The following is a 24,688-nucleotide window of genomic DNA, read 5'->3' on the forward strand; positions in this document are numbered from 1 at the left end:
TGTGTTGAGGTCAGGGTTAGTGGACAGTAGAATGTGACCAGGATATCCACATCACCACCACAATGTAGTGATATTCAAACAGCTTCAGGTGGCACATCTGGTTGTGGGCTTTAAGTTAATGTAAAGGGGATTTTCATGTGATCTTATAAATTGACCTTAAAGCAAATATGAGGCATTACTTCATGGAATGGCTCTCTTTAATTTAGGGCCAAATTATACATTATAACAGGGCAGCATAGTCTGAATCAAAATGTCTCTCTAATGTTTTTTCCAGACAGTATCTTAAGAGGAAAAAAAGGAGTGTATGTGAGTTTTCATTGTATGTTGTCATCCTGATGAAAACTGTTTTCATCCAAGGCTGCTGTTTGATTTAAAAAAACACATAAGTACAGGCGTTTTGTTGGATTGAGACTTGGATCTTCAGAAATGGAATAAATGCTTATGTTTGTGGGAGATAAAACAGTCCCTTGAAAGAATGGATTTTCCCCCTTAATTCTGTCTTGAAGCTACTACTCCAATCATGCTTTGTGCATGTATGTTGTGGAGAGAAGAAATCAGTGAATGTCTATGGAGATTCTCAGTCATCCAGGTCATAGTTATCCCAAAAGTAGGCAAAAGGCAGAACTGAAGAAGCATCTTGGAGGAGAACCAAAATGGCTTCAAGTAAAAACAAGTCCAGTTGCCTTTGGGAAATCAGTGAACATGCTTCTCCACAGAAACATCTCATTAGTAAATATCTATGGAGACCTTTTGTCATCCAGGTCATGGTTGTCTCAAAGGTACTTTTTCAAAAGGCAACTGGACCTTGTTTTTCCTTGAAGACATTTCACTTCTCATTCAAGAAGCTTTTTCATTTCTGGAAAAGAACAAAACATCTTCAAGGAAAAACAAAGTCCAGTTGCCTTTTGAAAAAGCACTTTTGGGACATCCCACTGATATTATATCTGTTGCAGGAAATTTGGATTTCTTTATAGAATCTTCCTGTCTACTAGGCAAGCAGCAGCCTCTGAAATGAAACATGAATTTCTTTGGGAAAATGGTGTGATTAAAAGTTAATGCTATTGATAGCCTGAATTCACAAAGCAGATCACTCACTCCTGCCTGCAGCTTCTGCAATAAAAATAAGAGCTATTCATATGTAGTAAGAACCTTGGTTTATAATTGCCATTTTCTATAATAGTTCAAAACATGGGAAATGAATAAAATGAGCTTGTATCAGCATACAGAAAAGCAGATATGATTTCATAGTTAAAATGGAGACAGGGATATCTTGTGTGGGATGATTTCTATAATTAGAATAGAGTAATTGCATGAAACTATTTGTTCAAAAGGACCAGAAGCAACAGAAATAGATAGTTATTGCACTGGGAATTAAAACATTAAAATATATTTGCCCAGAAATCCAAATGAATGAATCTGGCAATACTGTAGAGAGAATCTGGATTAAAAACAAATGCAATACTGTTGTTAATGCCTCCTTGCCCTCCTCAACCAAGGGAGGATGTGGGCAATGCCTTCCAAATGCAAATATGCAGAGCTTTTAAAGAGACATGAAATGGTAGTGATGGAAGATTAATAACACCTACACTTATTTGGGGACAAACTGCAGCATGGTCCTTCTAGCAAACTCATGACACCTCATACTGACAATCTTAGAAAAACAGAGAAGAGAATTAACTCTCATTAAAACTAGATTTGAGATTCAAATGCAAACACCAATTTGGAAGATTTTAAAGATTAATATACAACTGAAAAAATAAACAGTTTTTGATAAACAGTTGGAAAAAAGTCTTTGTTTTATATATGACAACACAGCAAGATTATTGGACACACAAAGATGGAAAGATTTGGCAATATGAACAACAACAGAGATATAGTTGGTGAAGATGATAGATTTTCCTGAGGTGGCCTAATTGACCTATTTGATTAGAGAAAAGGCAATATCTACAGTACATTTATCACTGACTGGAAACCCCTTATGGACATTTTGCATAAAACAGAAAAAAATGTACTTATGCTCTATGGTTTTGATGATTACATAGGCAAGGTTGTAGAAAGAAGAGAGTCACAATGTAATGTTAGAGAAAGAGGTAAATCTACAATTGCATTTATAACTGCTGTTAAAGAAGAACAGAAGCCACTTCTTTATATCTTTCTTCGTTCTTTTTTATTTCTCTTTTAGCTTTTTTCTTCTTTTTATGCAATTTTTCTTTTATTTCATTTTCTTTTTTCCATTTGAATCTTTGTATTAATTTTTGTTTTTAAAACTTTCAGTAATATATATATATATATGCACAAACTATGTGTGTGTATGTATGTGTGTATGTGCACATACACACACACTATGTGTATGTATATATATACACACACACATACATACTGTGTGTGTATGTACATCTATCTATCTGTCTATCTGTCTATCTTATGTTAGCGTTAACAAAATCTGTTAAATTGCCTATACTAATAGGCATCCCTTGTGTTCTTTAAAAAATCATTTTGGATTTTTCTTATTGTCATTTTATAGCATAATATAGTATTCTGATACTTACTTTCCTTCAAGGAATATTTAAGGCCACCATAAACTACTCTTTTCACTTCCTTAGTTTTTAAAAATGTTTTCTTAATTTCTTTTTTTCCCCCAGTGAGGCTCCTTCAGTAGCAAATTTGGTCTAGGTTGACCATATATAAGGGGTGGAAAACAATCTCATTTTGTTTCTATTTCAGTGCTGCATGTATAATGCAACAGTGTGATGTTTGCATTAAATTTGTTTACATACTAAGGTCACATTGCTTGCCGGTGAAGCATGATCCTAATTGTATCCCCTTAGATCAGCTTTTTCTTAGATCATAAAATTATACCTAGTTACTTTTCCATCTTTTCTTTCTTAAAGGTATTTTTGAATTTTTACCACTTCTTTACAAATGTTTTTTTTGGAAATGATATTTTTTAGTTAAAACAGCCAGAAGAAGTAAAGGGTTTGCAGTAGCAATGTGCCATGTAAAACAGAATCCCACACCTATAATTGAAATTGCCAAGAATGATAAACGGGTGCCGCTGGAATGTGTATGGCTTAAGTATCCAATTGCATTTCGTACAGGGATTGCAGAAACATTAATGTTAAAATAAGACGTTACTCTCAAGAAAAATTATTAGGAATAAAATTTGTTGTACAAAATCTATTCAAAACTATTAAGGTTCATGGTGCTTGAATTGTACTTTATATTTAGCCTTTTAACCATATTTCCAGGAGTCTCATAATATTCAAAAGCACTAATGTTGTCACATTGGTTTCGTATTTCAGCAAATAAAGTACATTTCATTTTAAAGATTTGCCTTATGCTAGGTGGTATGAGGGACATTCTTTAATTAAGGGTTTAAAGCTTTGTTTTGATTGCACAAATAGTGTCTTTCCTCTGCAACCTCAAGATGGTAAACATATGAGTCTCACTTCCTTTTACCATCACAACAAAAATATGGTCATTTATTTGGGCTGAGAGCAAGTCCAGGGACAACAAGCAGCTTCATGTTGAGCAAGGACTCAAACTGCCCGCCCCAAATCTCAATTCAATATCTTACTCACAACACAGTTTCTTGTGGCATACTAAAAGGTAATAGAATAGAATAGAATACTATATTGGCCAAATGTGATTGGATACACAAGTAATTTGTCTTGGCGCATATGCTCTCAGTGTACATAAAAGAAGAGTCAAGAATCACTTGCAACACTTAATAATAGTCATAGGGTACAATAAGCAATCAAATCATACTAGGAAACAGTCCATAAAAGTAGTTAAGATACAAGCAACAAGGTTACAGTCATACAGTAATAAGTAGGAGGAGATGGGTGAAAGGAAGGATTAATAGTAATACTAATAGTAATGCAGACTTAGTAAATAGTTTGACAGTGTTGTGGGAATTATTTGTTCAGCAGAGTGATGGTGTTTGCGGAAAAACTGTCCTTGTGTCTAGTTGTTCTGGTGTGCACTGCTTTATAGCATCGTTTTGAAGGTAGGAGTTGAAATAGTTTATGTCCAGGATGCGAGGTGTCTGTAAATATTTTCACAGCCCTCTTTTTGACTCGTGCAGTATACAGGTCTTCAGTGGAAGGCAGGTTGGTAGCAATTGTTTTTTCTGCAGTCCTAATTACTCTCTGAAGTCTGTGTCTGTCTTGTTGGGTTGCAGAACCAAACCAGACAGTTATAGAGGTGCAGATGACAGACTTAATAATTCCTCTGTAGAATTGTATCAGTAGCTCCTTGGGCAGTTTGAGCTTTCTGAGTTGGTGCAGAAAGAACATATACTGAGATGCTCTTACACCTAGTGCCACGTAACAACCAATATATCGAGAAAGAGAACAAATGTTAGCAATAGCAATAGCACTTAGACTTATGTGCTTTACAGCCCTCTCTAAGCGGTTTACAGAGTCAGCCTATTGCCCCCAAGAATCTAGGTTCTCATTTTATCCACCTGGGAAGGATGGAAGGCTGAGTCAACCTTGAGCCGCTCAGGATCGAACTCTTGGAGGGAGCAGCGAGTTAGCTCTGCAGTACTGCATTCTAATCACAGCAGCACCATGGCTCAAATATTAATTATACTAACTATATTATCTTACATACCTTCTCAATTTTATCTGGATTATCTGGTTTTTGTAAGTGGGTTGTGTTATTTGTGTTCCTTTATTAATGCCATGAGGTAGGCATCAGGTACTATAATATAACCTTGTGAAATGATTTTTTTTTTTAAAGATGGCAGATCATACAGAAGTAATGAAAGGAATAAAACGATATCCTGGAGTCTGTTATCCAGTCCTTACTCCTAATCTTCATGGTTTCCATTCTGCTGTATGTATGTATGAATGTATATGTACTGTATGCATAGAATGAAAATAGCATGGTACAGACTGGGGAGATGCAAGTTTGAATCCACCTTTATCCCCAGACGCCTACTGGGAGAGTTTGGACCAGTTACCTTCTTTCAGCCCCAATATAAAGTCAGGATAATAGTTAACAAATAAACTAGTGCTCTTAGCTATGGTAAACATAAAAAAGAACACTCTTTTTGATAGAAATTAAGGGAAAAAATTCTTCCAAAGCATTTAAAGAATTGTATAATTAGAAATAACAAAATTACAGAAAGCTTCCATTCTTGAAGTTAAATCCAAAATACATTAATCAGGATTTAGATTCCTGGAAATGTGTGACTTGTGCCAAATTTGGGGCTTATCCACATCTCCCGCTTGCTGCAGTGTGCAGACAGCACATGTACCAAGCGTTAAAGAAATCTCTTCACAGTAGAATCCTCATGTCCCTGCTGAGGAGGCAGGCAGAAGTGGGGTGAAGTATTCCAGCATGGAACAATGTGGTACCATTGCTGTCTTACTTGTGATGCTGCTGGGAAAATGGCTGGAATGTCTTTTCCTTTCGCAAACCGAGTCCTGAGAACTTGCAGTCAAGAGGATCATATTCCAATGGCTGGATCAAACAATTATAATGACCTCTAGTCCCCATTAACTTCTGTAGCATGGTTTTTAAACTCTACTATATATATATATAGGCAATCCTCGACTAATGAGGATTGAGCCCAAGATGTCCATTGCTAAGCAAGACTTGTGTTAAATGAGTTTTGCCCCATTTTACAACATTTCTTGCCACAATTGTTAAGTGAAACACTGCAGTTGTTAAGTTAGTAATACGATCGTTAAGTGAATCGGGCTTCCCCATACTTGTCAGAGGGTCACAAAAGGCGATGATCACGTAACCCTGGGAGACTGCAACCATTGTAAATACATGCCAGTTGCTGCGTGTCCCAATTTTGATCACATGACCTTGGGGATGCTGCAGTGGTCGCAAGTGTGAAAAACAGTCATAAGGTACCTTTTTTCAGTGCCACTGCATCTTTGAATAGTCAGTAAATTAATGGTTGTATGTTGAGGACTACCTGTATTCAATCAAGCTATTGAGTCAAAATAAACAAACTACATTATGGCTTATCCTGAGAGTGCCAAATATTCAGTCTTCTGTCATCAATTTTAATGAGTACAACCATTATTTTCTTCATTATGGGGGTAAATGGGTGCTGATGATCAGGATCCACATTTTACTTCTTAAGCTCCCTGACGCCTCCCCCTTTTGATACACACATTAAGCTTGGTGGTCCCCCAAGTGACAGAAATTGCACTACTCTTGTCTTTTCCAAGTTTGTGAATGAGTTTCAGTTCACTCTGTATCTCCACTTACCTTTCAGAATAAAAGCCAAGAAATAATAGCGTAACATAACGCCTTGTCTTTTCTACTTTAGTTTTGAATCCTTGCTTCCAGTAAGTGAGGTCTGTTATTGGACACCACTGAGAAGATTTTAGTTAGTAGCAGTTCCTATATTGGTAATGACTATCTAGATCTTAAGATACTTAACTGGGACTAGTTTTCTCTTGGAATGACTCCATGTAAATTTGATTAATTATAGCTAGACTACTTTTGGGTTATTCTTGCTACAGAAGTCAGGAACTACTGTTAAAATAATGTATATACTATAATTGTATAGTTCCCATTTACTTCAGAAAAATGATGGGTTTTTTCTTCCTGTTCTGTTTCCTTTTGTAGATAGCTGCTGGAGCAACTGAAGTGTCAGTGTTTGGTGCAGCATCTGAGACTTTCAGTAAAATAAATATAAATTGTACTATAGAAGAAAGCCTGGACAGATTTGAGGCGGTAGTTAAATCTGCAAGAAATATGGATATTCCAGTGCGAGGGTAATAATTATTAATTTTATTAATATGACCATTTCTTTGCAATATTTTCACACTGACTAAAGAAATTGAGATAGACCTTTAATTTGCAGCACAGTTTTTGGTTTTTTTCTCAGAAGTGAACCCCAGTCTATTCTGTTGGACATTCAACATAAGACTTAAGATTGAGTCTTAGTTATTCCATTTCTGTGATAAAGCTGTAGGTGTTTCACTTCAGACTGGCTAAATACCTAGAATTCTGCTTAAGAGAGTTACAGCAATACTCACATCCTTGTAAATCCCAATTTACACATCATATCCATGCATAGATTAGATAACTTCTCTTGTGCAGTTTTTCAATGTATTTGAAGAACTCCCAACATTTTCTTAAGATCCATTTCTGGAACCCTCCGAATGTCTGGATATCTCCAAAGGTTTCTTCCTTCCCAGCAGTCTTTTATTAAATTTGCAGCAATTAAAGTGATTGGTAATGATCTGTGAAGGAATGTTCGGGATGGATTCAATCAAATAAGGAATGTAGTTGAACTTAACTCCTATTTGAAATCCTTTCCTTGACAATGAATGCAACAATGAGTGTTCACTAATTTTCTTGCATTTGTACCCACAAAGAATAGCCAACAATGCATTTCTGTTCTATTGTCTATGGAGATTCTTAGTCATCCAGGTCCTGGTTGTCCCAAAGGTGCTTTTTTCAAAAGCCAGTTGGATTTTCTTTGTTCTTGCTTGAAGCTGTTTCATTCCTTATGCAAGAAACTTCTTCAGTTCTGAGAAGCGAAACATCATCAAGGAAAAACAAAGAAAGTCCAGTTTGCCTTTTGGAAAAAGCACCCTTGGGACTTTCCTGTTCTACATAGCATTTTCTCTGTCATCTTTATTTGCATTATTTGCAGAAAAAGCTGATGTAATTTGCCTTGATTTGGACTCCAGTGTTGGAGCAGGACAGAGAGGTTACTGCTAGTCCTGTTGACATGGAGTTTTAGCACGTAATGTATGTGGAGATGAGGATCACCACTGTCTTGCCCAATACCTTGTCCTTACTAAATGATTAGTTTGGCTTGGATGGGACAGACTCCATGGTTAAGGGGGTGATTAATTCATTCATCAGAGTGGATTATAATGCTGCTAGTAGTCATACGGTTCTTATTAATTCATTCATCAGAGTGGATTATAATGCTGCTAGTAGTCATAAGGTTCTTATTGGAAAGGTGTCCTGAGCTAGAAGATCCTGGTAACTGCAAGGCCATCTCAAACATTCTTGGGTAGGACTTCAAAAAGAGTAAATGGTGTAAAGGCTCAAAAAAAAAAAAAAAAAAGAGAGATGTGGGCCCAGTGGATTTGGATGCAACTGTCTTCTGTTTAAATTTATCCTGGGTTTTTGGTTGGGATGTAATCCTGAGATTATTTTGATGGATGACCGAGGCTGGAATATAGAAACTAGATGTGGTGTGAGGACCTGGTGGTTTTTCTAAGCTTCTTAATGGCTTTTGATACCATCAACTTTGGTATAACTTTAGGCATTCTGGCAAATTTGGACCTTTCAGAAATCATGTTAAGAGTTTCAAGCTTTATATCCTGTTTTTCCTGGCAAATTAGAGTTTATATTGCAAGAATAGATCAACATCAGTGGGTAAATGTAATGGAAAAAAAACTCCTTGAAAGCTTTAGAGAGGTTTCTTAAGTTCCATTGCTACAGCTGGACCGGCTTTGGTCCAAGGTCATCCAGCGTTGATATATATTCATGTTTATCAACTGACATATGGAAGGCTTGAACTGTTTATTGAAAGATGCCATATGCTTACTATTTTTTTAAAAAAAGATAAGTAAATATCATTATTAATTACTCCTACACCCGATCTCCATATTTACATATATTATCTGGTGTATGAAATTAATTACTAAAGTTTCAAAATGAAGAAAAGAAGTGGTTCTTCTGAACAACCTGTAATTATTAGTGCTTTGAGTTGCTGCTGCAAGATATAGTGAAGCTAAGCCCTGGATGGAGGGGCTTTGCAAATCATTCTGAAAATATTTCATTCAGAAATAAAATCCCATCTGGATTTGCAAAGTTACCACTACATCGTGAAGGCTCACCATGAAAGCTTTGAAGACTTTCTGGTGGAAGTGTCCTCTATGCATAAACATGTCTAGAGTCAACCTTGGAGGGGAAAATATAGGGAACATATTTTCTCCCCTCTGAAGTTGACCCTTTACTACAATTCTCAGTTCCAGTAGAACTGATTACAAGTGTACTTTGCTGTTCAACATGATTTTCCCAACTGCTGCAAACAGAGTTATCTTAATTAGTAAATTCTGAATTGTATCATAAAGCAAGTTGTCTATCATGGATGATGGAGTGAATAACATTCCTGAATAATATAGGGTCAATACTCAAAGAAGCTGGCTTAGTAAATGGATTTTACAGATATTTATGTTACAGAGATAAAGGGAGACATATTCTCAGACAAATTCATGAATGCTATCCCCAGTCCAGCAGCACTTTTCCTACCACTTTAGAACATCCTGTAAGGCCACAGTTCAAAGAAATGTGTTAAAAATCCAGCCATCAAAATATTTGTAATATATTTTCTATGCTCAATTGGACTAAAACGTTCCTGGTAATCTGGTAATACAAACTGCACAGAAAGCTATTATCTTTTAAAAGAATTCAAAGCTACCCCAGCGCCTTCCCGATATCAAAGTGTATATAATCACAGACACTCTCCTAATAGGAAATGCAAATGCAATCCATGAAAAAAAAACTTTAAATAAATATATTGCAATTAAACTAGGGACAGTAAAGCAGGTGAATAACATGGCACATTTAGACCACTTTTAAATGCCTGCTAGCCAAGACACTGACTGGGTGGTCTTGGCAAATCATGCTGTTTCTTTGTATGATCTGACTCACTCAAAGTATGGCGAGATGAAAATGGAGTAAGGATTATAAAGCACAATGTTTATTTTTTTGGATCTTGCTTTACAAGACTATTAAAATAGCCCCGTAGTTCCTTGAATATGAACAATGTTCGGTCAGACCCAGGTCGTATTCAACATTTTTTGTGTGTATGGTGGGGGGGAACTAAACAGATACCAATGAGAAATCCACAAGCAGATTGTGAACAGGAAAAAAATCTTCCTGTTATTTTCACTGAAATTTTTTGTTAAGATGTGATTTACCTCCATGATAAAACATTAATAACTTTATATGTCATAAATCAGTTTGAACACTCTTTTAAAATATCCAAGTTAGCAACCAACACTACATCATTTAGTAGTAGTCTAGCAAAATTCAACAGGCTGGGACAACTCTTTCTCTCAGTCTTGAACCTCTGTTCAGTAGGTGACCCCAGGCTCTAGTTTTGATACTTTGAGAGACTATGAACTTTATATAATGAGGTTTCCCATGTCTTAATTTTGAGAAAAATGGGAGTTCATAACAGATTTGGAACCCACTTTTAACATCAATCTACAATCTGAAGCTATTTTTTAACTTTAAAAAACAGCAAATAAAATCCCAAGTAAGCAAATTGTGATTCCGCAAATGTGTCTCTATTTATAAGTAAAAGAGAGTCCATTTGTGGATGGCACAAGTGATTGACTTTACTTCCATGAAGCAAAATTAAATGTTTTGCTTCATTTCTAAAGTTCATTGTGGGAGGAAAAGCATCCAATGTAATGATAATATAAAGTGTCATATCTGCTTAAAGGATATGAAAATTATTTGTATTCTTTCATCAGCAGTGGTATTTTTCATATTAAGTAATTTTTTGCTATAAATGGCCATAATATTGTTCATGTTTGTTGAAGTTTGAAATCAGAAAATAGATCTACAATCTATATTGGGAATAGGATTGAGGAATGACAGCAATAGTTTTATTGAAGTTTTGTTGTAAACACTCCTATTATTATGGAAATCTGTTGAACAAATTATACAAATCTACTCAAAATACAGTATGTGTTGCATCATCTAGTATGGTACTTTGCGGTGAGCAATTTTGGAATACAGTTGGAACTATCCAAAGTCCTATTCTTTTTTTAAAGCTTTGCTTTAATTAGAAGACATTTTAAGGTTATTATTACAACCTCCCTTTATTTCCTAGTGTTCTGGCAGCAATTATTTGGCGGTTTTATAATATAACATTCGCTAAGAAAATATCAACTGCCATGTTAAGAATTTGCTTTTAGGATGCATATCTGTTCTTCAGACATGAACTTCCCAATGAAAATAAATGCTTCTACAATGAACAATGTAAATTATATTCAAATATACAGTATAATAATAAACAGGAAGCAGCAGCATCTGTGTCTCAGGCTAGCTTGTTGGGGATCTCTCTGCATTTGGCTGTGCTAGTCAAATCACTCTATCTGTCTGACTCTGTCTGTCTGTCTGTCTCTGTCTGTCTGTCTGTCTGTCTGTGTGTCTGCTTTTGTAACCATCATATTCATGCAAGAGCTGGACTTCTGTGTGGGACTATTTCTGTGTGGATTTATTTTCATTTAATGGGAGCTGATAAATTATCCAGCTATATTTTGTAAATGTTTCTTCTAAAAGACCAACATCCATAATAACTGATAATTTCAATTCCCAGGAGTTTTCCAGGTGGAGTTGCTAGTATTCCATCCATGGTTTTCTGTTCTTTTTTTTTTTTTTTTTAGGTGAGAAGAAGCAGTAGGGTTTTTTTAATCATTCTTCCCACTGAGTCATCAAAAAATAGTCTTTGAAAATACAGAAGAGTGCTATATACCATGTTTCTCCAACAATACAGCCTCCACCAATAGGAAGGCCCAGCATGTTTTATCGGCATAAAATCAAATTAAGCCCCTCCCCCCCAAATTAAGGCCAAAACTGCGGCGGGGGGGCGGGGGCTTGCGTGGAGTTGTGCTACCGGTTGGGCGCCTGCGTGCTTTGTGGGGCCTTCGGAGCTCCCCCCTCTTTTTCCTTGCGCTGGCGTGGCAGGCGCGCCGCACGCCAGCCAGGGCTCCTCCGCACCGGTGCCGCGGAGACCTGCCAAGGCCCTGGCTTTCCCTCAAAGGCAAGCCTTTCGGCCCTACCGCGGACAGCCTCCCCGCCCAAGGGAGCCCACCTGGGGGGGGGATCTCCGGGCGAGCGAGGCGCCCACCCGGGGCGCCGCCTCCTCTGGGCCGACAGGCGGTCACCTGGGCCGCGGACGGGGCCCCCGCCGGCGGCGGCTCGGGGGCGGCGGGGGCGCCTCGCTCTCCCGGGTCAGTGGGTCGCGTGGGCGAGGGGAAAGCGCCGCTGGTGCGGCCCGCCCGCCAAGCAAAAGAGCCGGGCTGACCTGAGCTTGGCTTCCTTCCCAAGTCCCTCCAGCACGAACCCGAAGGGGCCACCGGGAGAGGCCGCCCGAGACAGTGATAGCGCCCATCCATCCGTGGACAGGGAGGCAAGGGGACAGCCTGTGCCGCATCCTCCTCCAAGCTGAGCCCCACCGAGTCAGCGCCTCTGCCTGATACCCATTCCGCTGCAGCATTTGGAGCTGCCGGCACATTGGGAGATGCATGGGGACGGGGACGGGCTGGGCGAGGGGTGGAAAGGACGGGTGGCTTTGGACTCTCTCCGCTGGCCAGGGAAGCAGTGCTGCCATCACCTCGTCTCCCTGTCTGCGGACGGGTGGGCGCTATCACTGCCTCGGGCAGCCTCTCCTGGTGGCCCCTTCGGGTTCGCGCTGGAGGGACTTTGGAAGGAAGCCAAGCTCAGGTTGGCCCAGCTCTTTTTCTTGGCAGGCGGGCACGCACCCACGGCTCGCTTTCTTGGCTCTGCCAAGCCCGCACGGCTCTGGTGCGGCTCTGGCGCGGCCTTGGGATGAGCAGAGAGTCTGGCGGGGAGGCACTCACTACCTTGGTGAGAGCTCTGCTGCCGGGAAGGAGGGCCCACCTGTCAGCTGCGCTGGGCGCCCCAGGCGAAGCTCTTCGCGCTCTGCCCGGCGCCAGGCAGGGATTGGGGCTGGGCGCTTCTCCCGAGGTGGGCCGATCCTGTGCTGTGGCCCCGGGAGATTCGCCTCCCCACGTGGGGTTGGGCTGCCCTCTTGGGCAGGGGAGGCTTTGTTGTAGTAGGGCGTTGTTTTTTAAAATAATTGGCTTTACCTTCAAAGGCAAAAGGAAGGCGGCGACAGGAGCTCCTGAAGCCGAGTGTCTCCGCCGGGCTCCGGTTGCAGGGAGGAGCCCTGGCTGGCCACACATGGCTGCGCCAAACGCCACGGCGTTGCTCTAAACGCCGCGGCAGCAAGGGAGAAGGCAAAGCAACGGTGGCAGAAAGTCTCCCAATAGGAAGTGCCCCACCAACGCCGAGGTCAACATCCAAGCTGTTGCTGCCCACCCACCCGAGGATGCAAGGGGGGGGGGGTGGAATTAAGTCACCCCCGAAAAGACGGTCTAGCTATTTTTTCGGGGGTCAAAAAAAAAAAAGGCCTGGCCTTATTTTGTGAGAAACACGGTATTTGCCCACAAAAGTTTAAAATTGACTTATATACATTTGGGTTGGGACTGCAAGCTACCTAACGGACAAGAATGTGAATGGAATATGGGCAGGTAGAGTTGGATATACACTATACAGTGTGTGTAGCTGCAGCAAGTGGAAAGGCAGGTGTCAGACATGCCTTCGATGAGCAAAGCTACAGTAGTATTTTAATGGCAGCTGGAAAGACTGAGATAGCTTGTAAAATTTAACTATAGGCCTGAAAACAGAAAAACCCGCAGTGAGCCTCTGGTAGGGAGACAGAGGAGGGTAGCTGCTGGTTAGCTGATGTAAACTCCAAGAAGCAGGTTGTAGTATACATTTTGTTTTCTATAGTAGGGATGGAGAGAAGGTGATGTAAGACTTACAGATAAATCAGATAGACTTACTAATAGATGTTCTATTAGTCCTCCTCCCTCCCAGTATACTGGGGAAAAGGTAGAAGCGACAATTTTTTGCATGAAAGACAGTTCCGGAATTTGAAATAAATTCAGAGCTCTTTAGTTCTATAACAATGGATTTTGCACCAAAATAGGTTATTGTCAAAGTTCTGTTTAAAGGTGGGGCAGATTATGGTAAGCCTGGAGTTGTCAGCTGCATGGGATTCCCATTTATATAATATGTAAGTATTCTGAGTTGGGTGGCTGCTTTGGCAATATCCTGATTGAGGTCCGCTGCATGAGCCTTTCTTCCTTTGAAGGGAAGGTGCCTTGCCTTGGCATATCACTTCTTGAATCGTGCACAGAATCATCATTCCCAACATTGCAATATTTTATTTTGTGATCTCAGTACAGATAATATGCTGGTTTGAACTGGACAGTAGAAGTCAAACTGTAAATATAAATCCATTTACAGTAGTTAAAAATAAATGTGATAAGAACATTGGATATATTTTTCTCCAGTAGTTTGCATTTAGGTATATGGCATATTATTTGTGACTAGGTGTCTGATAGGTTGCATTCGATTTTATCAGTATTTTAGTCTGACTTTGCAGACTAAATTTGTGCACCATTACATTTTTTTTCTAATTGTGCATACCAGATTTAAAAAATGGTGATTGCTTGTGAGAATTATACATATCAACAATGTACCTCTTTTCCTTGTTTAGGTATGTGTCTTGTGCATTGGGATGCCCTTATGAAGGAACTATTCCTCCAGCTAAGGTTGCTGAAGTAAGACTATTTCTTCTAAATTAAAACCAAACCAGAATATGTGCGTATTAAATATCTCTCTGCAATTCCTTATTCTTTGAAATTTAGAGGGATGGCTGCATGCATGATTCATTCCCCTGTGATAATTAAAACTGGGAATTCAGGAATATGCTTGACATATATTTATTTATATATAATGCACTGTGAAATGGAACTGCCAAGTACTTTGGAAAGGACTTCTAATCTTTAAATCAGTGTCAGTTCTTCTCACTGAAGGGAAATTTTTTTTACATTTCAGCTATATAATTTGATATCTTGTCTATTAGCTGTATTAGACAATAAGTAGCCTCCATCTCCAATCCAAATAGCATGAGCCATAACTATTAGCTGCCATCAAATATACTATGTGTGTATATTTTCAGAAGCAAGAATAACTGTCGGTTTTGATAACAATAGAAGCATCAGCTCCCACTGTGACTTAGTAAGCCAGAAAGTAAAACATATGGTGGGGATTTTCTTCATTCGATGCAATAAAGGCGCCTTCCTGAACCTGTCACGGACACTTCTGCTCAAGCCAAGATTTAGTATTAAAGCTGATAGAGTTTATACAAACTGCCTTTTCTACATCTGAGGAGTAGATGGACTGCAGAAGCAACAAAAATATGTTTTTAAGTCTAAGAACCACCCATGTGAAAAAGAATATGTGTGTAAATGTTTATCTCTTGGAATAGGAATGGCTGAACAGCAGAGGGCCGGTCATTGATTCATCACTACTCTGTTTCTTGGACAACAAGCTTTGACCTGCCACCCCAAACAAACAAAAGTCTCATCCCGAGAAAAGTAGTCCCTCGTGCTCTGCATTTTTTTAAAATATGAGTTTATTTCCCCCTCCCCTTAAAAAGAGGGAAGGGGTGTAAACTCTGAATACTTTTTAAAATTGGAAACAGGACTAAAAATACAACTCAGCTAGGTATTGATAAACCTTGACTCACAACCTTTTTGAATTTACGATGGATTCAATAAAAGTTACCTACAATCCTGCCTTCAAAGTTACTGCACCATCAGTATGGTCATGAGGTCACAATTTGGGCACAGCAGCTGGTTCGCATTTATGACCAGTTGCAGTGTCCCATGGTCATGCAATTGTGTTTTGCAAGGGGTTTTTTTTGGTCACTTTCCAACCTATCCTTTGGGTAACCTGAGTTTGGATTTTGTATAATGACCATGGTGTTTTACTTAACCATTGTCATAAAAATAGTTGTAAAATTGAGTTTGGTCTGATAATGACTACAGTGACTTCTAACCAAAATTCCAGGTTCAATTATGATTGTAATTCGAGGGCTACCTGAATATGAAACAGGGATTTGCTTTGGTTTTCATTTGTTAAACAGACAATATACTGCAATATCAGAAGGGCCTTTTCCCATCTTAATTGGTTTAGGCTGACTAAAACCTAGTGGAATGTTTTATTGTTCTGTCAAATCTCGATTTAAAAGGCCTACAAGGTGGCAGTGTGGCATGCATATGTAAGTGCAAAGATTGATTTGGCAATTTAGATCTGTTTTTCCCACCCAATGCCTTCCAGACCCATTGCGACTAAAATTCCCAAAATTTTAAGCTATCAGTTTTAGATGCTCCATAAATCTTGGAAAGGAGGTAGAAATGAACCAGTTGAAGAGAAAAATGAATGGGTTCCTAATACCTCGGAAATTCTTCTTTGGCACATGTGAATTTGTAACATTAAAGTAGACCATTGATATTTCCCTTGTTACCTCTCACTTATATTTGAAAGAACTCTGTTTCTCCCTAATAAGGTCTCAAAAAGGCTATATAGTATGGGATGCTATGAGGTCTCTTTGGGAGATACCATTGGAGTGGGGACCCCTGGCAGTATGAAGAGAACACTGGAATCTGTTATGATGGAAGTTCCATTGTCCGCTGTGGCAGTGCATTGCCATGACACCTACGGCCAGGCCTTAGCCAATATTCTTACAGCTTTGCAGGTAACTTCCAGCCTCTTGTGTTTATCTTCACAGCCCTCCTTCATTCATATGCTTATGTAGATTGGAGAAAAGAAGGGGAAAAAGAAATGTAGGTATTTGCTGAGCTACTCAGTTCTGGGTTTGATTTGATGCTATTCCAAGGGCATGGGATGGGGGCTGAAGAGGCCAGATTATCATGTGGCCTCCTAATTGTCTTTCACTTGCAACATAGCAGTTTAGAAATCTCGTTTCTGAATATACAATTCATTACCAGTAGAGAGGATTTATGTGCTCTACAGATTCAGATATCTTGCAGAGCCCATTACTGCAGAAAGGAGTAAAATTGAGGTAAGCATTTTAAATAGTCTTTGAGGAAAAGTCATGGTACTTGAGTTGTATATAGGATAACTGCAATGAGATTATTATATGCCCCAAAGTGGAAATGTTTGGTACTACCTGCAATGGAGATATGATTGATAAAGATGATGGGACTTGTACAGATGGATAAATTGACTTCTTTGATTAGAGGCCACATCTGTATTTATTACTGACTGGAATCCCCTTGTAGATTCTCTGTATGAAACAGAAAATGGACTTCTGATTTGAGGTTTTGATTATTAGAAAAGATTAGGTAATGGAAGAAATAGTGCTGTTTTGTAATCATAGAGTAAGAGATAATTTTATAATCATACTTGTATTTGCTGCAAAGGAAATTGGAAATGTTATTTCTTTCTATCTTTTCTTTTTGTACTATTGTCTCTTTCTCCCCCCCACCCTTTGGATTAGTACACACACATGTATACACATAGATAGATAGATAGATAGATAGATAGATATTCATGAATGAAGTAAGTAAGTCAAGTATGAAGTAAGACTTGACAGTAAGATAAATGTTGTTAAAAATCAGGGGTGATGGAAGCCAAGGCTGCTGATTCTATTTACATCATCCAAATCTACAGGAGAACCTAAAACTGGAACCCAGATCTCCAAGAAAAAAACAGCACTTAACGGATATTTGTCACCTATGTATAATTTTGTGTCTGTGTATATGTATGTATGGTATGTTATGAATATAAATCAGAAGTGCAAGAGTTTAAACAGAACAAAAATAAGATAAAGGACATTAGTAAGTCTTCCATATTTTTCACAAATAAGCAGAAATTGTAGTGGCATGGACACAATAAAATGATATTTGGATGTTTGGAACTAAGAAACCATTCTGAATAAATCAGTTTTCAGAGCCGTTTTCTTTCCTCTTTATTTATTTATTTATTTTATTTATTTATTTGATTTGCCAATTGTTTACAAGATAATAAGTATAAGTGTATACATAGTTGTGAATACATGAAATGGGTACATATAAGAAAAATAAAAGAATAAGAGAAACAATAGGACAGGGACGGTAGGCACGTTGGTGCGCTTTATGCACGCCCCTATTGTTTTGTAACAACAATAATAGCAACAACAAAATACAGAACAGGGTAAGATTAAGTGACTTTTCCCGTGGTGCATTTCTTAAAGCTCTTTTTAATCATCATCACCATCTTCAATTATCATCAGCTGACTGACTTCTAAATTACTCTTAGATCTCTGAAGACAATGCATCTGCTTAATTTATCAGAAGAAACAATTAAGAAGATGTTCAGAGAAATTTCTGATTAACTTAACTACAAAAAATAGATACTGTTTCCTATTAAAAATGAGCAACTTTCTGTTGACCTTCTAATTTTTTTTCTATAAATGTTGCGCCCAACAACATAGTAGAATAGCTGCATCTCCATTACTTTTTCTGTTCTAATAGAAGAACTCAGTTGTCATTTGTCTTGTTGGGCCTGATGTCTGGAATCGGCAATCTTTTCAAGCAGCAGGTATGTTTTAGGTTTTGGGCACACATACATGGATGAGTTAATTAAAACATTCAATTTGAAAGACAATTTTTTAAAAAATGAATGCAGAGAAATCTCTGAGTTATCTTGAAAATTTTAATCAAAAGGCATATAAAAGGGGTGGGGCGGGGTTTGTGGCATTACATGCTCCATGTATCATGCCCATTGCATCTTGGAAGGAAGCGTGTCCTTTTTCATCCTCTTCCTCTGTTGCCTCTATGGAAACTTTCTGAGTGTCTTCTTCCAGCAGCTGTAGCAAAAATAGACTGCTGGCCATTGGTTTATTTATGAAATTAATATGGGTGCTCTTCAAAATCCAGTAACTCTTGGCTGGCTCTCAGTAATATCTAAACCACTGAATAAGGGATCTCACCCAGAAAGGGATTGCTTTTTAAAGCGGCCATGCTTGCTTGCCTTCTATATTGTGGGCTAAGTGGTGAGAGAATGATGGCAGCACATTATGGCAAGGAAAAGGAAAACGTACTGTAGAACATTGGTGGGATCAAAAGTACACGAAATAACATTTTCAGATTGTAAGTAATGCATGGTTTCACCTTTGGTGAAACTGAAGGAAAATGCTGAGGTACATAGCTTCAGGGTCTTTTTCAAGGCCAATGCAGTAACACTTACAGAATGCCAATGTAACTGATATGCTATCTTGGCTTTGACCATTGACAAAAAGCAACAATAGACTTCCAAATTTTGCAATTTGTGAAAAAATGAAATAGAAAAAAGCAGGAAAAGGGAAAATATTGGTGGAGCTGTTTCTTTCTTTTCTTTTTTGGTACTGTCTGTTTCCTTTTAAAAGTTTTAATGGTAGTATAAACAGAAATGTTGTACAATATTGGAAAGAAATGCAAATGGAAAATGGAAAACAGCTTCTTGTTTGGAAATCATACCAGGAAGGTAGTCAAAATTTTGATCTGCTGATTCTGCTTCTTTAACATGTTTCTTATATAGAAACATGGAAACTGCAGATGAGCTTTCCAGTTATCCATTTTTAAACTGAAAAAAAAAGAAATAAATAGTGGGATAAACAATACAGATTGGATATTCTCCTCCATGCTGCATCGAGAGCCCAGGATGGGTTGACTCCTTCCTATGATGTCATTTAGCTGAGTCTGTACTAAGATATAAAAGCCAGCCCCCAGGAGAGACCCCAGCTTTTGACTCAGCTCCTTTCAGTCAGTAGCTGTGTCTCTGAAAGCGTTCTGTTAGATAGCAATCACCAGCGATCTTCACTATCTTTTTTCCTCGCTTCAAGCAGCTCCCAGGGATCAGGACAGCTGCTCTTCCTGGAGAGCAGGGCTCTCTCTCCTGCAACGTTGGGAGTAGCGTTGCCAGAGCACTGTTCTGGCAAGTTGGGCAGCGTCTGTAGACCTCCCCCCATGCCTGCAGTTTGAGCGGTCGTAAAAAGTGATCGGCAAACCGATAACAGTGTCAGCCAGCTGATCATGCGGCCGGAGGCTGCCTTTTCCTTTGCTGACCGCTCAGGGCTCTTTATAGCCTAAGGAGCAATTCTTCTATCTTGGAGCCTGTTTCCCCTAGTCAGTGGCTATCTTGGATTGAAGCCTTCCACCATGAGGTGAGCGGCCATTTTGTAAGCCCTGGGGCCAATTTATACCCTAAGGCAGTGATCCCCAACCTTTTTACGCCGCGGCCGGTACCGGCATCAGCTGGGCGCCCGCGACCCGGTACCGGCATCAGCTGGGCGCCGCCATCTTTTTGATGAAAAAGTGCTTCCGTGACCTCACGGAAGCACTTTTCATCAAGGGCGGCATAGCTGAGCTTTTCTGGGTAGAAATGGCTTTCTACCGGAAAAGCTCACCGGAAGCGCTGGCGCCGCCATCTTTTTGATGAAAACGTGCTTCTGGTGAGCTTTCTACCGGAAAAGCTCACCGGCGCTGGCGCCGCCATCTTTTTGATGAAAACGTGCTTCTGGTGAGCTTTCTACCGGAAAAGCTCACCGGGCGCTATGCCGCCATCTTTTTGATGAAAAGCGTGCTTCTGGTGAGCTTTCTACCCGGAAAAGCTCACGGAAGCACTTTTTCATCAAAAAGATGGCGGCGCTATAAGCAAGCCAGCGGCCCGGTAGGAGTTGTTCCACGGACCGGTACCGGTCCGCGGACCGGTGGTTGGGGACCCCTGCCCTAAGGGGCTTAATACAAAAAATTTCCAAACAGTTTCTTTCCATCGCAAGAGCCTTTATTCTACAAATGGAGCAAGATAAGGCTCAGGCAGAGCTTTCCCTCCCAGTGGAACAATCTCTTAAGCTCAATAAGAGAAAAAGACGTAGGCAACGCACTCAATCAGTCCAGAGGGAGGTGGCTGCTAAAATCAGAGCTAAGGCTCTAGCCCATAAGAAGGCAACTCAGGCTGAGTTGTGGGCAGAAAAGCGCAGACATGCAGCCCTAGAGAGGCAATTCAACAGAACTATTCAACAGAAGGGAGTGCAACTACAGCATGTTTCAGGTGATACCCGTGGGCCCCAGCCAAGCCCTCCCAGGGGAGGAGAAGTTATCTATGAGCCTTTCCATCCTCCATCCTGGTCTCCTAGGCTTCTGCAATACAATCTGATCCTCAGGATCTCAGCAGATCTGGGCCTTATTTCCAACAGGCTTCTGGGCCCTATGCTCCTCCCCCTCCCTCCAGGCCTCGAACCTCTTCTCAATCTAGGCCTGAAGCTACCTTCACTCCCTCAGCAGTGGGCCTTCAGCCTTCTGCCTCTACCTTTGAGCATAGACCAGGGGATATCCAAGATGTTGTCTCATTGGCCATTAGGCAGGGATTGGCTGAAGGCTTTAAGCAAATTCTTCAACCTCTGGAAAGGGTTCAGGCCCTTCTCAATCTATAAGTTCCTTGCCTCATCACCCTGATTTACACAGGACTCAGGCCCCAGGACCTCAGGATCCATTCTTCGCTATCAGAATGGGAGGAGGTTGATGAGGAAGGAAGGGCTTTACCATCTGAACACAGTTACTCCTCTCATTCAGAGCATGAAGAGGGCGAGACTTTTGACCAAAATCTTTCAGAGGAAGAGGATTCTCGCCCAGAGCAGACATCCTCTGCATTGGTCTTCAATTCTTCTCTCTTCAGGCCATTGCTCAGCAAGGCCTTGGTCACTGCCAAGCTGTCACCAGAGGAAGTGCCTCCTGAGCCACGAGGAAATCCCTCTAGCTAGGGAGACTCACTCTTCTCCAAGCCTGTAGTGCATGCAGAGGTTTTGCCTTCTCCCACTTTGTTCCTGGACATGGTCAAGGAACAGTGCGCTTCCCCTTCTGCAGGTCCTCGCCCATCTTCTCTATACAAGCGTTTCTACAATGTCAGCGCAGCCCTGGACAATGCCCTGGCAGTGCCTTCTGTTGACATTCCAGTTCTGGCCTCATTCTCATCTTCTGGCACTCCCACGGAGCCAGAAGATATCCTGAAACCGGATGATAAACGTTCCGAACAGGCCCTCCAGTGCAATCACCAGGCTGCTGCATGGGCTGTTCGGGCTTCAACAGCAGCATCCTTTTTCACGAGGGCATCCATATGATGGCTGCGCCAACTCCAGAATAGCTTGCCTGCTTCTGACCTTGGGTCTCACCAAGACCTTAATAAAATTATTGCAGCGGCGGAATTCACTGCAGATGCCACTCTCAATTCCGCCAAATTTGCATCCAAGGCCATGGCATCTTCAGTAGCAGCAAGAAGACTGTTTTGGCTCAGAAATTGGCAGGCGGAGTCACGCCGAAAATGGAAGCTGGCTTCAGTTCCATTGGCAGGTGATAAGGTTTTTGGCGATGCTCTGGAACCTTATCTCATTGAAACCGGAGATAAACGTAACATTCTCTCTTCCTCTGGAAGAAAGCCGATTATCGCCCTGCTCCTTATCGCCCTCCTGCCTTTTGAGCAGAGACCTCATCTCGCTTCTCCCGTTCTCAGAGGCCGTACTCCCAATGCCAAGACCAACGTGCGGAAGCATCTGGCAGGCAACAACCTTCTGCTGGTAAACGGCCCTTTTGGGGGGAGCGGGTCGTTCCTTCCGTCGCTCTAAGTAATCCCTCGTTCTCCCCACCCATCAGAGGTCGCCTAGCCTTCTTTGCCTCCAAATGGGAGGAGTCAACGACGGACGCCTGGGTGCTCAGCACTATTAGGTCAGGGTTACAATTGGACTTCCTAATGCCACCCCCAGAAAATTTTTTGATCTGTCCTGTCTCTCAGGACATGTCAAGGCAAGCCCTCATGAATCAGGCCATTCAACACCTTCTTGAATCAGAGCTATTCAGCCTGTTCCCCTCTCTCAATGGGGACGTGGGCTTTACTCTCGTCTTTTCATCGTTACCAAAGCCTCGGGGGGTGAGGGGTGGCAAGCCATCCTTGATCTAAAATTTATCAACCAATTTGTAAAATACAGGCGATTTAAAATGCAGACTGTGCATTCTATTTTAAGAGAGCGTTCAGGAGGGCAATCTCCTTTCTTCCATTGATCTCACGAAGGCTCTCCTCCACATCCCCCTTTGGCCTCATCATCGCCAGTTTCTCCGTTTCTGTTATCAGAATACCCATTACCAGTATCGAGCACTTCCCTTCGGCCTCTCATCGGCTTCAAGGGTCTTCACAAAGGTTCTGGCAGCATTGATGGCATCTCTGCGTTCTGTTCCAGTGAGGATCCAGTGCTACTTGGATGACATTTTGATTCTGTCCTCCTCCATCCATGCAGCCCATCGGGATCTGCAAATTACCCTGTCATATCTCCAGAGCCACGGATTTTTCCACTCCTGTCCACTCCAATGGTTCCTGCTTCCCTACCAACGAGCAGGAACCAGCCACTCATCCATCAAGGTCCCGCTCCCACCACAAATATGGAGATCTCTCAATTGGTGGTGTTCCCCATTAATCTGGAAGGTACTTCTGTTCAGGGTCCCAGACAGGCTAGTGATAACCACCGATGCCAGCCTCCTGGGTTGGGGTTCCCATATGCAGGGCCGGATAGCTCAGGGTGTTTGGTCCAGGTCAGAGCAGAGCATTCCCATAAATTGGCTAGAACTCAGAGCCATTTTTCTAGCTCTCAAGCATTTCAGGCACTCAGTGACCGGCTCTGATGTTCTAGTCCTTCGGACAACATGGCCGCAATGGCTCATGTCAACCGGCAAGGGGGGACGAGGTCCAGAGCCCTCTTGGGAGAGGCTCTACAGTTGGGGTTATGGGCAGAGAAACACCTGTTGTCGATCTCGGCGGACCACATCTCTGGGGTCGACAACTCCCAGGCTGACTGGCTCAGCAGGAGCCTAGTCGACCAGGCAGAATGGTCCATTCCTCCATCTCTATTCAGGGACCTTTCCCTCAGATTCGGAATGCCGGAGGTGAATCTCTTCTCCACTCCTCAAAACGCCCAGGTCACCAGATTCTTCACCAGGTTTCCTTGTCAGGGAGTGGAGGAGACCAATGTCCTTCGGTGCAGATGGTCCAAAGGTCTCCTCTACGCCTTCCTCCTGCTTCCCATCATTCTGGCAGTAATTCGGAAGATGTTGGAGGAAGGAACGGAGCTCCTCCTCCTGGCACCCTATTGGCCAAGGAGGCCCTGGTTTGCGGACCTGGTCAACCTATCAGTGGCTTCTCCTTGGAGGATCCCAGCCCATCTAATCTCCCTTCATCAGGGGATTCTGCTCCATCCAGAGCCCCAGTGGCTCAAGCTGATCATGTGGCACTTGAGCGGCAGCAGCTAGAGGAGGCTGATCTTCCAGAAAGGGTCGTCATCACTATCCTGGCATCTCGCAAACCTTCTACAAGGCGCATCTATGATGCCACCTGGAAGACCCTTTCCCGATGGTGCCTTAGGGAGGTTCTCTCTCCTGCTTCAGCCGAGTTGGCAGAGGTTCTTAGATTCCTTCAGCATAATCTGGAGAAAGGTTTGGCCCCCAACACCTTATGTAGGCAGGTTGAGGCCCTCTCCTCGGTTCTTTCATGGGGTTCGCTTCCTTCCTTATCCCATCAGTCAGGAGGTTTTTGAAAGGGGCTTCCAACCTGCACCCGCCGGTGGTTTACAGGTATCCTTCCTGGGATCTTCATGTGGTCCTTAATGCCCTTACGAAGCCCCCTTTGAGCCCCTTAGAGCAGTGTCTCTCTGTTTCCTGACTCTGAAGGTAGTGTTCCCCGTTTCCATTACTTCAGCCAGGCGGGTATCCAAGCTCGTTGCTCTTTCCATTAGACAGGACCTTTGTTCCTTTCACGAAGATAGGGTTGTTCTCCGTCTGGACCCCTCATTTATTCCAAAGGTTAACACCTGGTTTCACAGGTCCCAGGACATTGTGTTGCCTGGCTTCTGACCCTCCCGCATCATGACTTAGAGCGGCAGTGGCACACGCTAGATGTAAGAAGGGCTCTTAGAATATACATTAAGTACACTTCCTCCTTCAGGAAGTCAGAAGCCATGTTTGTTTCCTTTTCCCTTCTCACTTGGGGCACA

General features: G+C 41.5%; 1 protein-coding gene across 3 annotated transcripts in view; it reads left to right on the forward strand.

Annotated features, from left to right (window-relative positions):
* The window catches only part of HMGCLL1 (3-hydroxy-3-methylglutaryl-CoA lyase like 1), a 57,479-nt gene that overhangs the window by 14,785 nt on the left and 18,006 nt on the right, over positions 1 to 24,688 (forward strand). For all 3 annotated transcript variants that reach the window (XM_087945631.1, XM_026665117.2, XM_087945628.1), the window contains exons 4-7: positions 4,747 to 4,842; positions 6,601 to 6,749; positions 14,327 to 14,390; positions 16,184 to 16,372. In XM_087945631.1, coding sequence (XP_087801757.1) covers positions 4,747 to 4,842; positions 6,601 to 6,749; positions 14,327 to 14,390; positions 16,184 to 16,372 — 498 coding nt within the window. The remainder of the gene's footprint in view (positions 1 to 4,746; positions 4,843 to 6,600; positions 6,750 to 14,326; positions 14,391 to 16,183; positions 16,373 to 24,688) is intronic.

The sequence above is a fragment of the Notechis scutatus genome, chromosome 1, assembly GCF_049901735.1.
Source record: "Notechis scutatus isolate UNSWTSFEM ecotype Mainland chromosome 1, rNotScu1.2, whole genome shotgun sequence".
NCBI classification, from domain to species: Eukaryota; Metazoa; Chordata; class Lepidosauria; order Squamata; family Elapidae; genus Notechis; species Notechis scutatus.